We start from the raw sequence: 14,660 nt of genomic DNA, 5'->3' as shown, positions 1-14,660 counted from the left end.
TTCTGTTTGCTTAATTTATGAATGAACCAATCAGAAAAATGTTCTCTAATGAGAAAATGATGTCTCTAATATTTAGAATACATTGTAAATTTTCACTGTATCTGAGATTTTGCAGTTCTTTCATTCCTTTTGTCACTTAATATTTGTTGAATATTGTATAATTTTAAATCTTCTGTTTGCATATCCAGTTTTCTTACCTTAACAAGTACTTTCAGTGCATATTGTACAAAAGGCCTTTACAAAATCACAGGTTCAAGTAAACAGTGTTCCCAATGTATTTATAAGACTGTCATCATCAGTAGGACATTTGTCAAATGCCTTTTTTCATCCCACACATTCTTTGTTAGTGGATTTTTTTTCTCCCTGAAGAGGCAGGACTAGCACTTCACAATTTCTGAAGAAAAGCAAAATAAGTTACATAACTGATTTTAGCCATGGTTTGAATTGTTTCAGTAGGAAATTTTAAGCCATAGCGTGTATCTAATAAGATGGATCTTTTGGTTATGTGGAGAGAGCATCTCTCTCATCATCAGTTCTTTCAGATATTCCACCTGGAAGGGCTGATGAGTTTCCAACAGACCTTTTAGAGGGATGAGTGCCAGCTACTGCATTTTTTTTTTAATTACAGTTCTAATTTTGACCAAGTGAAATGTTATGCCAGTGTTGTTCTGGGCTTAGTGGCCTTATGAAACTGTAGCCTACTTTTTAAACTGTTTTTCTTCCCGTTTCACAAATGTCATTTTGTTTAAAAGGTAATTCTCCCAAGTTTTAGTCATGCTTTCGTGGTACAGTTGTATCGCTGTCAATCATTTGACAGAAATTTCTCATAGGTTTTACTATATAAACTTAATTTGTATTATGTTGACAGTGACTTTCTGTAGAGCTGTGGATTTGGTTAATTTTAACCTCACTTTGCTAACTAAACTGATGTTTATAAAATCCTTTTCTTCCAAGATTGGTCAGATGGGTTGTTAAAAATTTATTGTGAAGCTGCATTTCATACTCTAATTCCAGAAAAGTCACAGTAGTTGAGTTCTGCTGAGTTGGAGTGTAATTAAATCTGTTCAGAGCACTTCTGTGAATAACCTTCTTAATTAATCATCCTATTGTTTGCTGACAGCAAGTACAGTGAAGAGGATGGTAAGGGAGGAGGTTTTTGCAGACAGGCACAAAAGCAATCCTGTTCTGTGCATTTTTCATCCTTCACATCTGTGGTTGGAAGTTGTCAGTCCTTCCAAACCATATGGTGTAAGTCTGGATCTTTACTTTTGTTGTTGAGCCTCTGATGAACACAACTGTGGCTGTGAGTTGGTTGCTTACAGTCGGGGGACCTGCACCTTGTTTGGGTAAACAAATGGTGATAGACACAAGCTTGGGACTAAAAGATTTTATATTAAATTTATGTTGTGGTAGTGAACCATCAAGTTCACCATCAGACAGGTGCTGTAGAAACCAGATTGAGTTTAAAGATGTGTAGCTGGTGGATGTGCCAGGCAGGCAGGTGAAGAGGGAGGTGTGGAGGAGGATGAGTGGGCTTTGAGGTTCGTGTTGTTGTAGATTAATATTTTCTGCTGCATGCAGTGAAGTGTTGGAAGGTTTAAAAAAAGAACTTTCAGCACTTGTGCAAGGAAATACAAGAAAACATATTAAGATTTTGGCAAACAGGGCACTGATTCATGTGTTTAGCATATGAAAACTGACTTTTTTGTTGTTGTTAGTCCTCTTCTGTTTTCATATGATGTGCACTTTGCATACAGCACCAGTCAACAAACAACCAGGTTTTTTAAGAGAAGGGAAGAATTGGAGGGGGTAGCATGAGAGATGCTGGGCACTTTTGGGTCTCCCTGAGTGTGAATGGGATTAATGTAGTTTGTGTCTGTGCAGAGCAGACCTGGCATCGTACCCAGGCCCTCAGGTCAGGGCTGAGGGTACTGGAGTGGTCTCAGCAGGTTGTGCTTCTGCCTCATCTGAGTATGAAAACAAGATTTCTCCAGTCTCCACAACTTTCAAAATCATTGAAAACATCCTTCAGGAGGAGATATGTTTCCCTAATATAGTGCAATTGGAAGATGTTACTGGTGCACCAGAAAAAACACATTCCTGTAATTAGAGCTCTTTGGGTGCTCATTTGTTGTGAAAATGAAGATGTTAAAGAAGTGTTTTGCACCGTGTAACCTGTGAAATAGCTGATTGGTATTTCTCTTTTGCAGAACCAAGCTGAAGAACCATGAATATGAAACTTTAGATCAGCTGGAGGCTGATCTGAATTTGATGTTTGAAAATGCCAAGCGCTACAATGTTCCCAATTCTGCCATCTATAAAAGAGTACTGAAAATGCAGCAGGTTATGCAGGTATGTGGAGTAGAACAGTCAAAAGGATATAACTTCACATGTAAATTTATTTATCTAATGAATGTTTTTCCAAACTAATTTTTAACTAGACCTGTGCTTGCAGCAGTATTTTCTTGCTTAGGGGGAAGTATGGGAATGAAGAGCATCACAAAGTGATTTTTCTTCAGCACACCTCCTGCCTTCTGTGATTTCTGCTGGTCACTTTATTCCTTACTATGACTCTTAACTCGATTAAGCTGAGAGAAAATTGATCATGTGGGGTTTTTTTTAGTGTTTGCATTTGATGCTAAAGCACTTTAGATTTCATAAAGTGTTCCAGCTGAGTGCTGCAGTCTGAAATGGCACTGTTTTCAAATTGATTCCTCAAAAGTTGTCTTGACAGTTAGAAAGAACTACACTGCTATTTTACGTCAGCCAACTTATATTAAATAAATCACTGGGAATATTTTGATGCTGGTTTAGTCTGAAAACCTGTAGTTGCATCTGTCTTTGTGCATCTGCTCTGTTCAGATGTTTAACACTGTTCTGGAAGTGTCCAGCATGAGTTTGGCTTCAGGGATTTGGGTTTTTTTCAGGCAAAGAAGAAGGAGCTTGCTCGGAGAGATGACATTGAGGATGGGGACAGTATGATTTCTTCTGCTACATCTGATACTGGAAGCTCAAAAAGGAAAAGGTATGTGCTCCTGTAGTTCCTGCAGGCCATGACATCACTGCATCTTTTATTTGCTAAAGAGAATATTGAGCCATGGTTTTTAGCATTTGTGTAAGAATTTATAGTTCTGAAACTTAACTTCATTAAGTGTTGACTCTAATCAGTTCAAAACTATTTTCTGACTCTGTTTTCCTATTGTGGCCCAGTAGTTGATGGTTGTCAACATCACTTCAGTAAGTGGCATGGATGCTGTAGTTACACTGAATTAGGTAAATTTGTCAGTGGGTTTCAGGATTTTTATTTGGGCTTTTGGTAGGTTTTTTTTTAACCTGGTGAGTGGAATATCTTCAGAGGTTGTTAGCACTTCCTGCTTCTGTTCTACTGCTTCTCCACTGTGTGGCTATTTACGTGGTTTAGGTGGCAATTTTAGAATATAATTAAAGTTAAAACTATAGTTGAATACATTTTTTTTTTAGTTTAAAGTATTACTCTGCAAATATTTTTATTTGGTGAAGTCTCCTGGCATAAACATTTTCATTTTTCATTACCTGACCTCTCCTTGGGGTGTTTTCATCATTAATATCAGAGGGCTGCTTCTCTCCCCCTTCTGGATTTGCTTTCTTCAGTTCCTTACCCTTTAGTAAGGGCCAAAGAAGGTATTTGATAAATAGATAAACTGAGTATAATAGATGGTTTATTCTGGATCCTGTAACACAAATCAAATTCACAATTCACAGTGATTTAAAATAGACCCTTGATGGTTTATGGAAAGTATTCTTTACAGTGGGAGCTGTTACACAGTTAATATTAATGATGCATTTCACTCCAACAAGGAGTAGTTTCTCTAGTCTGCCTCATGGTGTCATTTGAAATAAGTTCCACCTTCTGATAATATTTTTGCAGTAGTAGCAACAGCCAGTGTAAAGCTGTAATTCAGCATCTTTCTTTGGTGTTGCTTATGACCTTCAGCTTCCTGTGTATTTATTTCTTTGTTTTGTCAAAGTAACAACAGTTGTGGGGGGAGGAAGGGAATGAAACAGAGCATCAGCAAAGAGTCACTGAGGAACAGTCAAGTCAGTGCAGCAATGTACACTCATGAAAAGTCTGCAGAGAGAAAATATGAACATGATTTAGGAGGTGGTAGAGTCTAGGGATGCTGGGAAGAAGAAATGTAGTGGAAAAGTAAGACAGACCACAGTACCAAGTAATCAGGAAGGAACAAATTGGAAAAATTGCTGGTTTTGTGATCTTTGGGCTCAAAGAGAAGTACTTACCTAATCAAGCAAGTCACATTGCCATTGGTGTCCTTTTAACTCTGTGTTGCTTTTGATCACCTTGTGTGAGACAGTACTGAAATGCTTAAAAGAAAAAAATCTGTCATCTGTGAAGTAAAAGAGAAAAATGTTGTGTTCATAGGTAAAGGGAAATCAAAATAATGTCAGAAGAGAACCTGAAAGTGCTTTTGGTGTTGTCAGTTCAATACTTGTTATCCATTTCACTTGCTGAATGGTAGGAAGGAAAAGAAGATTGTAAGTGCTGCTGATGGCAGAAGTGAAGCACTGAGGGGAATTCCAAAATGTTGCTGAAAAAGGAAACTAATAACCCTTGCAAAATTCATCCCATTGGGAAAATAAGAGTTACACAGAAGAAAGTGGTTTGAATGTCCCCTTTTATGTATCAGATGCATGACCTGAATCTTGAGTTATTGCCAGGCCTTTTCGTGTTCCTGCTTGGGTTTTGCTTTACTTACTTCCGTGGAACTGAATGTTAAAACTTGGAAACGTGTTAAAATGGGGAATTTGGCAGCATGTCTGTGTTCTGGCATTGCTTATCTGCTGGTGTGAACAGCTAAGCAATATTTTACAGCAGTGACAGTAATGCAGAAAAAAGTCTTTAACCTGTAGAAGATATATTTTGAATTTTGGTGAGCTTTATTGACTTCTAACTTCATTTGTCTGGGGTTGACAGATATTTAAGTAATTCTTTCTACTACATTCTTGATGTCCTTTTTTTCTTTTATCTGGTACTAAAGAAGGTACAGAATTACCCTGAGAAAAATAGCTCAAGTCTTTGATATTCTGTATTCAGCAGAGGTAGTTGTGAAGATACTGGCTGGAGGTTTTTTCCCTGATTGCTCTGGATCTTGAGGTCTTGGATTCAGATGCCTGCTCCTGACTGGTCTGTTTTCTCTGGAGCTGGAAGGTGCTTAAAGCTCCTTTTGGCCTTTGCACTTCTGAAAACAAGTGATTTGTTGTATTCTGTAGAACACTTAAGGTCAATGAGAGAAGAATCATAACTGAAAGCAGTTTCCTGTTCCTGTAGAGCCTGCTGGTTGTGATGCTGTCACTGTTTGCAAGTTCTAGTGCACTGGTTTAATGTTGAACTTACTTGTGTGTGTTTAGGTTGTTCTGGTTGTCATCACAGTAGAGGATAATGTCATTTTGATATTAGTGCTGGAAGTGGGGAAAAGAGCCCCTGACATTCATTTATTCTTTTCCCTCTTGTTCTTCTCCTTGACCTCACAGTAAAAAGAACATACGAAAGCAGCGGATGAAGATCTTGTACAACGCGGTTCTGGAAGCTCGAGAGCCGGGCACAGGCAGGCGGCTCTGTGACCTGTTCATGGTCAAACCATCCAAAAAGGACTATCCAGACTATTACAAAATTATCTTGGAGCCAATGGACCTGAAGATGATAGAGCACAACATCCGCAACGACAAGTACGCGGCGGAGGAGGCCATGATCGAGGACATGAAGCTCATGTTCCGCAACGCGAGGCATTACAACGAGGAAGGCTCCCAGGTACTGCCTGGGTTCAGCTGTCACACCTCTCTGCTCCTTTGCAGATGTAGAAGTTACATTAGGAGGGTTTAGCTTTGGCTGTTACTCACATTATGTGTTGGAATCGATTACTGAACTGAAATAGAAGCTCTCGGCACTTCTGGGATGTCTTAGAAAGAAGCAGGCTTTGTTTTCATGGGTGTGGAGGGTGCAGGAGGTCAGACTAGAAGACCTGACTTGTTTACCCCAGCAAAATGGGTCTGAAAGGAATATCTTTTTCATTTGCAAATATATTGCAGGCTGTGTCTGTATTGTGATGTTTCTCAGGCAGCAAGCATGGTGTTGTGGGACAGGGTGGTGGTAGGGAACCTAAGGAAAACCTGCCACTGTTTCTAATGAGGAACACGAACTGCTACTGTGCAGGACTTCATGATGAGGTTGCATTCACTGGAATTGGATTTGAAGAGCCAGGACGATTGTTCTGGTCCTTTGTATCCTGATGGAATCACAGTAGTTCGAGAGGTCTGTGATTGCTCTTGGATTTGATGAGGAAGTTTGTAGGACAACTGTACCCTGCCATTTTGTAGTCTTTGGAGTAGAAATGCAACTTAATTGGATAATTTATTCAAGAATTTTAGCTCCCTGATTTAGATGGTGTTCATCAGTTCTGCTTACCTATGTAAGTCAGTTAAAAAGAAGGGCTTATTTCTCGAAAGTACACTTTGAATTAAACACTCAGTTTTGCTTTCAGCTTTTCCAGACTAACATTCAAATGTTTCTTGGGGGCTAGTTCTAAACTAATCTAAACACAGTACACCTTGTTTTGGTTGGTTTTTGATTACTTTACTGATTAATAGGTGTACAATGATGCCCATATGCTGGAAAAGATCCTTAAAGAGAAAAGGAAAGAGCTGGGACCCTTGGCTGAAGATGATGATGTGGCATCCCCTAAACTAAAGCTAAGTAAGAAAACCTTGTGCACTGCTTTGTCTCATTTCAACACTTAAAAAACAATACAGATGAACAGATCTTCCTTTTAGAATAAACATGTGCTGCACATGCAAAGTTGTATTTTCAAAATTATGACAGCAATGGTATGTTTACATACATATAAAATAGAATTAAGTTGTTGCATGTAGTGTTTGCTGAGGAATGGTTGGAAAGAGTGGGATTTAGTCACGTGGTGTTATCCAGATGTTAGGTGGTGCATTATGTGCTCAGTCACACTTCATCAGCACACAGAATGTGTGCTGCAGGGATGGTTCACAAGTAAGGTGCTTCTCAAAGTGAGGAAAGCTCTTAATTTCCCTGGTTAAATGTCTAGGATTTCCACAGAATGATAAAAAAAGGTGAGCTTTATTTGGAAAATTATTGAAAGCCATGAAAAACATGGAATTGAAATTTCCCGTGTCTCTTCCTAGAGCTGTTGCCCTTAATAATGAGATTTGCTACTGCTCAGATCTTAGGTTCCTTTAATATATGTTCAGAATTTAGCAAGATGAGAAGGGTAGAATTGCACAGAAAGTAAAGAAAGTAACTGCACACAGTCCTCTTAAAATTTAAATGTGCAGCTCTAAAGTAAGGTACAAGTATAGAGAACTCACAGGCAGAGTCTGTGCAGTGCAGTAAGAGATCCTGAATTAATCAAAAAGCTAATCTGATTGGTAATCCCATGGGGGAGGCCTGGTTTTACATTTTACCTACAATAATCCTCTCTGATTTGGCATAAACATGCCATGAAGGAATCTGATAGTATTTAGAATACCTAATTTTAGTGATAGCAAAACCCCCGTGATGACTGGATTTTTAACATCTGTAGAGAGAAATTCATGTAGGGTTGGTAAGACCAAACTTGAGTTTGGAGGTGTTTGTTAATGACATTAGGTAGGAAAAGATGTTTTCCGTGCTTCTGTCTGAAGAGGCCTTTGCCAGGCAGACCACATATGGTGTGGGTGACATATGATTCTGTGTTTGAGCAAAATAACATTTAAAAAAATCTATTAATACAGTTGCTCGTACCGTGAAGTGGTTCTTCAAGAAGCGATTCTCCAACGGAAAGAAGATGCACAAAGAAGTGTCCAAGTTCTCGGTTCTGTAATTTTATTTTTTTTTTTTTTCTATTTGTCAGGTAGAAAAAGTGGCATTTCTCCCAAAAAATCGAAATACATGACTCCCATGCAGCAGAAGCTGAACGAGGTGTACGAGGCCGTGAAGAACTACACGGACAAGCGCGGCCGGCGGCTCAGCGCCATCTTCCTGAGGCTGCCGTCCCGCTCCGAGCTCCCAGACTATTATGTGACCATCAAAAAGCCCGTGGACATGGAGAAGATCAGGAGCCACATGATGGCAAATAAGTACCAGGATATCGACTCCATGGTAGAGGACTTTGTAATGATGTTCAACAACGCCTGCACGTACAACGAGCCGGAGTCTTTGATTTATAAAGATGCCCTGGTCCTGCACAAAGTTTTGCTTGAAACTCGGAGGGAAATAGAAGGAGATGAGGATTCTCATGTGCCCAATGTCACTTTGCTAATTCAAGAACTCATCCACAACCTTTTCGTATCTGTTATGAGCCACCAGGATGATGAGGGCAGATGCTACAGCGACTCCTTAGCTGAGATTCCTGCTGTTGATCCCAACTTCCCAAATAAACCTCCTCTGACTTTTGATATTATCCGAAAAAATGTTGAAAATAATCGCTATAGGAGATTGGATTTGTTCCAGGAGAATATGTTTGAGGTACTGGAGAGGGCAAGGAGAATGAATAGGTGAGCAAACCCTTATTTTTTGGGTATCCTTTATCACATGAGTTTTGCATGTTAATGTTAGACAAAGGCTGAAGTTTTTTCAAAGTGTTCACTTTCTTTGATATGGGTGTTTGGAAAACTAAATCTCAAAAGTTCTATCAGGTCTTCAGTGGAACACTTGCTTTCATTTAAAAACAAGGAAAAGGGTTTCTGCCATGAGATAATTTTGTCACTAGTCTTCTGAAGGAACACCTCATGAAGACCGGGTTCCTGTTAACTTTGAGATAGAAAAAATGAGGAAGAGGAGCTGTTCACTGACTGCTTGACTAGTGAATTATTCTTTTGGAGCAATCACACTTAGATGAGCTATGGTAAAATGCAAAAACTGTGAACACTTGCAACTTCTTGTAGTGTTTTACTGGAATTTGGTAGCACATTTGGGGGTGTACAGGTGAGATCTTGACTAAAATTACATTAAGGCATCTACTAATGGAGTATGGATAATTAAAATAAGTCAGTTTTGTTAATGATACCATTATTACTCAATTTTTAAGAAGTTAACAGATTGTTGAGGTCCAGTGACAAGTAATCTTGGTTGCAAGATTTGATTTTCCTGGCATTTCAGGGCTGGTGTTTACAAAAATACTGTTTTGGGTCAACTATAATAAAAACTGACAGCAGAGTAGCAGGTGATGCTTGACTTGTCAGCCTCTGCTGCTGCTTATTATGAGTAAACACAGAAACCTGTTAGTAGAGTGAAGCTTTAGATTGATGTGCCACATTTAGATTTAAATGTGGCAATTGATGGGAGTGTTTAGGATCCTGTTTGACTCTGGACAAACTGGTTTTGCCCTGTTTTACATGTTTTTGTTCAGGACTGATTCGGAGATTTATGAGGATGCAGTTGAACTTCAGCAGTTCTTTATTAAAATTCGAGATGAACTGTGTAAGAATGGAGAGATTCTTCTGTCACCTGCTCTCAGCTATACCACCAAGCATCTTCACAACGATGTAGAAAAGGAAAAGAAGGAAAAGCTGCCCAAAGAAATAGAGGAAGATAAGCTCAAAAGGGAGGAGGAGAAGAGAGGTAGCTACTTCCTTTTCATTAATTTTAAATGTATTAATTGAAAAATACATCTGTGCCTATGGTGTGAGCTCTGCTGTTGCTGCAGCATTGCCTGCTGAAGGGACCTCAGTAGTCTGATTGTCCACCAAGGATAAGAGATTTATTCTGATTCTTATGAACCAAAAAAAAGAGATGTAGGTAGATACTAACCCCATGTAAACTCTTTAATCAGAATGCATTGGGGTGCCTGTATTCTTATTTCAAGGATAGTAGAAAACAATAGGTTTTACTTTAGCTTTCTGCTGACAATCAGCTTAGCACTGATGGTTCCAGCTGACCTTTTGGTTGTTTCCTTTTTGACAAATACTGGTTTCTTGCTGTGCTGCTGATGTTGTCTATGAACATGCTTTTAACACTGCTAAAGAAGTGATATTTAAGCAAGCCTTTTGTGTATTTACTTGGCTGCTGTGAGGATGAAGATGAATGGGCTTGGCACTATTTTGTAGGGCAAGAAACCTACTGCAAAGGTCCTTTGTATTCCACAGTTCCTGACTGTTCCTGTGGAGCATATCTAAGGGAATGAGTGAAGCTCTCCTGTTGCCCCTCTCCACAGATGGCAGCAGAGCTGTTGTCCTTGAATTATCTTTGTCCTTGAATTATCTTCCTAATGTGGTTCACCTTCCCACATAACACCAATGTCAGCAGCAATAACCTCTGGCTGCTCCAGCCTCAGGGTGAGGGCCTCCACATGGGCAATCCTGGCTAACGTGGAAACGTGGCAGTACTAACAACTGTTCTTCCCTTCTTGAAACAAGAAGCTGAAAAGAGTGAAGATTCCTCTGGCTCAGCTGGGCTGTCAAGTTTGCATAGGACCTACAGCCAGGACTGCAGCTTCAAGAACAGCATGTACCACGTGGGGGATTATGTGTATGTGGAGCCTGCAGAGGCCAATCTGCAACCCCACATCGTCTGCATCGAGCGGCTCTGGGAGGATTCAGCTGGTAAGGGTGTCTTTGCTGGGGGAAAACACCTTTGTGAAACTTCTTAGTACTATTTTAAGCTTCCCATTTTTTTTTTCCCTGTGTAGATGTTATTTATTTGATTTGCAGGACTATGTGTGCACTCACACGGTGTGTGAGTATTTTTCTTGTTTCTGAGTTGCTTTTTTCTGAAGGATATTACAAATAGAAAGTTCTTGGATCAGCACATGCTTTTTTTGGTGTTTGTTTCTACCTACCCTCAAATTATAAGCATCCCAGAGATAGTATTCTGAGTGGGATGGACTTTTTGTAATGATCCATGCTTCTTCAAATAATCAGGTGATTGTTGTGTAGACTTTGAAGCCATTTGAAGGCCTGAAAGTCAAGATTTATAAATAAGAACCAATTCCTCCTTTAGTTTTCTTAGTCAGATTTTGCTGGGTTGAAAACAATTGGCAGGCTTTTAAAGCCACAGGCTTTCCTTTCCTGAAAAGTTTAATAAATATTGTCCTGTTTCAAAGCAGAGAGCTCTCAATATAAATGACTACATGGCTATTTGATTAATTGATCAAGCTATGATTGTTCTTTCTTGCTCATGCACTAGAGAATGTCATTTTACATTTTTTTTTCTTTCTATCTCTTTTTTCTTTCTCTTTTTTTGTTGTTGTCTGTTTTAAAGGAGAGAAGTGGCTCTATGGCTGTTGGTTTTACCGACCCAATGAAACGTTCCATCTCGCAACAAGAAAATTCTTGGAGAAAGAAGTTTTTAAAAGTGACTATTACAATAAAGTTCCCGTTAGCAAAATTTTAGGCAAATGTGTGGTCATGTTTGTCAAGGTGAGAGACTGTTCAGACTAATTTATTTAAGCAAATATGTTCTCTGCTGTTTTGCTGTAGGGCTATGGGCACTTTGACATAGAGACATTCTGTTAATACTTAAATAAAATAGGATTTGTTCCTGTAGGCTGTTTGTATTTTTCCTTTGCTTCATGAGATATGTAGTTTAGCCAGGTGATGTTGTTTCCCTGAGCTGGTTGGTTTGTAGAACCATATGTTTATGATCACCCCCAGCTTGGTGATCGTGTCCTCTTTTCAAGTCAAAGCTCAGAAATCTTGTAAAGGTGGTTTCAGGCTCCAGATCTTGTACTTGTTCATGCACCACTTTGGTAAATGAATAAACTCCAACTATTCTCACATGCCAATCAGTACTGAATTTAGCTTCTTCTCTAAGGGTAGAATTTCTTGTTATTCTTAATAAAACTTGGATGTCAAACTGGGAAGAAAAGAACTCAGCAGAAAGGCTGCTGATAGAAGCATAAAAAACCCCAGGAAACATGAGAGAGAGTTCACTGTGTGTCTGTGGGGCGTGGGCATCGCTGAAATATTTCATATTTTTTCTTCAACGTGCAGGAATACTTTAAACTGTGCCCTGAAAACTTCAGAGATGAGGATGTCTATGTGTGCGAGTCCCGCTATTCTGCAAAGACAAAGTCTTTTAAAAAGATCAAACTGTGGACTATGCCTGTGAGCTCTGTCAGATTTGTCCCTCGAGATGTGCCCCTGCCTGTGGTCCGTGTTGCCTCTGTGTTTGCTAATCCAGACAAAGTAGATGAGGAGAAACACAGTGAAACACTGGAGGACAGTAAGGTGGGAGAAAGTATCATTCATCTCGAAAAGGTACGTAAGATAATGAAGAGGGACACTGATTGTATTTGCCGAATAAAGAATGACAAAATATTGTTATTTGGGTTTCACAGCATCCAAGCATAGTCAAATATAAATAAACATGATGTTTCTGTTACAAATAACGTTATACACATTTGTAAATAGATACAAACAAAATATAAATAGACTAAGCAGAAAATGAACTCTACATATTTGTTAGATTTGACAACCTCTTTCCTGTGATCATGTAAAGAGCTTGGTCTGGTTTTTTTACTGCTTCAGAAAATTACACTTTTACTGTAAAGCTTGTCTTAAGCATAAAGAACCTGTAGAACTAAAAGTCTAATTTTAGTTCATGGCAGTGCTGAAATGCTTTATTATGTAGCAGTTCAGTAAAATAGTCAATAGCTAGGCAGCAGTAAGTAATACATAATATTCTGTTGTCTGTGACCTCTTTGTGCTTAATAACTAAGTAGTGTACTGTCAAAATACTTAAGAATATTTCTGTCCAACATAGTGGATAAAATGGTTTATTTATTGTACTTAGAGTAATAAAACAAATAAATTTAAGGAAAGTTATTAAAATCAATTCAATTGAATGAATTTTATCTGAAATAAATTTAGAACCATGAAAAAAATAAGAGAATCATAAAATAAATGCACTTTAGATTGAGTTCTCTAACAGAACCTGAGTACACAATACCCAGCACACACATTGTCAGCTTTAAGTAGACACCCAGTGTGTATTTATTCACATCATGAGAAAAGATACTTCTGTTGAGAGAATGAAATCTCACAGGGTCTTTTCCTTCCATGCCTTGGGTAGACAGCCTGTATTTCTTTGGCTTTCTGAAATCCCAGGCTGAAAGATCAAATGGGATACAATGTGAGTTGTTCCTAAAAAGTAGGAAATTAAATGGGGCGAATGGTATGAATTTGCAGGCAATACATGGAGTGTTCTTATTATTCCATATGAGAGTTGAGTCATTAAATTTCTATGTGTTTTATCTTGGCCATAAATTCAATTCTTGCCCCTTATGCATGTTTCTGTGCTTTAAACCATCAAAGAAAGCTGACAGGGCTTGGCTTGGCCAGGAAACTTAGAAGCACTAGAACAAAAAAGACCTGTAAATTACTGTTCTGGCAGAATTAGAGCTTTGTGAAACAGGAAGGGTTGTGACAGACATGGAAAGTGTCTTTGGCTTTGCAATTGCATTTTTAAATTTGAAGGCTTTTGCATGTACAGCTCTGTTTACATACTGTTGTTAACATAAAGACAGAGCAAAGCCTTTTACGAGCACGTGGCACCTGTTTATTAACGTTTGGTTTTCCTCCTTCTGCAAGTTCCTAAATGCTTGTTCTTCTGCAGGAGAAAGAAGATGTTCCAGTAGAAATGTCCAATGGAGAGCCTGGTTGCCATTACTTTGAGCAGCTCTGCTACAACGATATGTGGCTTAAGGTTGGGGACTGTGTCTTCATAAAATCCCACGGGCTGGTGCGACCCCGAGTGGGAAGGTGGGTGCAGCTTCTTATTTGCAGTTTGTGGCTATAAAAACAGCTTGAACCAAAGACAGGCTGGTTGCAAAAGGTGTAAAAGAGGATGGGGAAAAAAAGTCTTGTGAGTGCAGTGAAGTGTTATAAGCTCTTGATAGACTGAGGTGGAAGTTTAGCTGCCTAATAAAAACCTGGTACAGTTGTACAGGTGGAATAGGCTGTTTGGTACCCATTTTCCACTGCCAGCCTTCCTGAACAACCCAGTTCTGTCTAATCTGGGAGGAATGGCCTTTCATTTATGTCAGTGCTTTGGTTTCCTTCCAGGATTGAAAAGATGTGGGTGCGAGATGGAGCTGCATATTTCTTTGGTCCAATCTTCATACATCCCGAGGAAACTGAACATGAACCAACCAAGATGTTCTACAAGAAAGAAGTGTTTTTGAGTAACTTGGAGGAGACCTGTCCAATGACTTGCATTTTGGGTAATTATTAGCAACTTTAAATCCAATGGACACTCCCTTTCCTATGCAATCTGAAATGATTGATAGCTATGCACAGGCTTGATTCCAAGTAGATTTTTTCATATTGAGGGAGAGAGGGACAAGAGATTATTCAGTGGGTTTCTAATACACATTCCTATCTTAGGAACCTGTGGTGAGAATTTTCACTTTAAGGAAGCTTTCTCACAATAAGGGAATTACATGTATGATAACCAAGTGAACATTGTCTGCAGCCAGAGAACAGAAAACTCCATTATTCTTGCTTATTAATGTAATTATTCCGGTACATATTACCTGGAAAGTTGAAAGGAGAAGCAGGAGGTTGAAATTTGGTTTGTTGGAGAAGGTGATGGCATGCACTTTATTTTGGATATTGGGATAAATACTCTGACAGACCATTGGGGTTTGCTATTTTTATGG

General features: G+C 39.0%; 1 protein-coding gene across 8 annotated transcripts in view; it reads left to right on the top strand.

Annotated features, from left to right (window-relative positions):
* PBRM1 (polybromo 1) overlaps positions 1-14,660 on the top strand; it is a 55,795-nt gene that overhangs the window by 21,040 nt on the left and 20,095 nt on the right. For all 8 annotated transcript variants that reach the window (XM_008923279.3, XM_008923288.4, XM_018068568.3 and 5 more), the window contains 11 exons: positions 2,211-2,352; positions 2,928-3,025; positions 5,530-5,806; positions 6,643-6,748; positions 7,914-8,556; positions 9,411-9,622; positions 10,417-10,602; positions 11,261-11,418; positions 11,992-12,258; positions 13,616-13,761; positions 14,065-14,222. In XM_008923279.3, coding sequence (XP_008921527.2) covers positions 2,211-2,352; positions 2,928-3,025; positions 5,530-5,806; positions 6,643-6,748; positions 7,914-8,556; positions 9,411-9,622; positions 10,417-10,602; positions 11,261-11,418; positions 11,992-12,258; positions 13,616-13,761; positions 14,065-14,222 — 2,393 coding nt within the window. The remainder of the gene's footprint in view (positions 1-2,210; positions 2,353-2,927; positions 3,026-5,529; positions 5,807-6,642; positions 6,749-7,913; positions 8,557-9,410; positions 9,623-10,416; positions 10,603-11,260; positions 11,419-11,991; positions 12,259-13,615; positions 13,762-14,064; positions 14,223-14,660) is intronic.

Source organism: Manacus vitellinus, unplaced genomic scaffold (genome assembly GCF_001715985.3).
Source record: "Manacus vitellinus isolate BGI_N305 unplaced genomic scaffold, ASM171598v3 scaffold_14_pilon, whole genome shotgun sequence".
NCBI classification, from domain to species: Eukaryota; Metazoa; Chordata; class Aves; order Passeriformes; family Pipridae; genus Manacus; species Manacus vitellinus.
The sequence above is the reverse complement of the archived record's forward strand: the minus strand, read 5'-3'. Positions and strand labels throughout refer to the sequence as shown.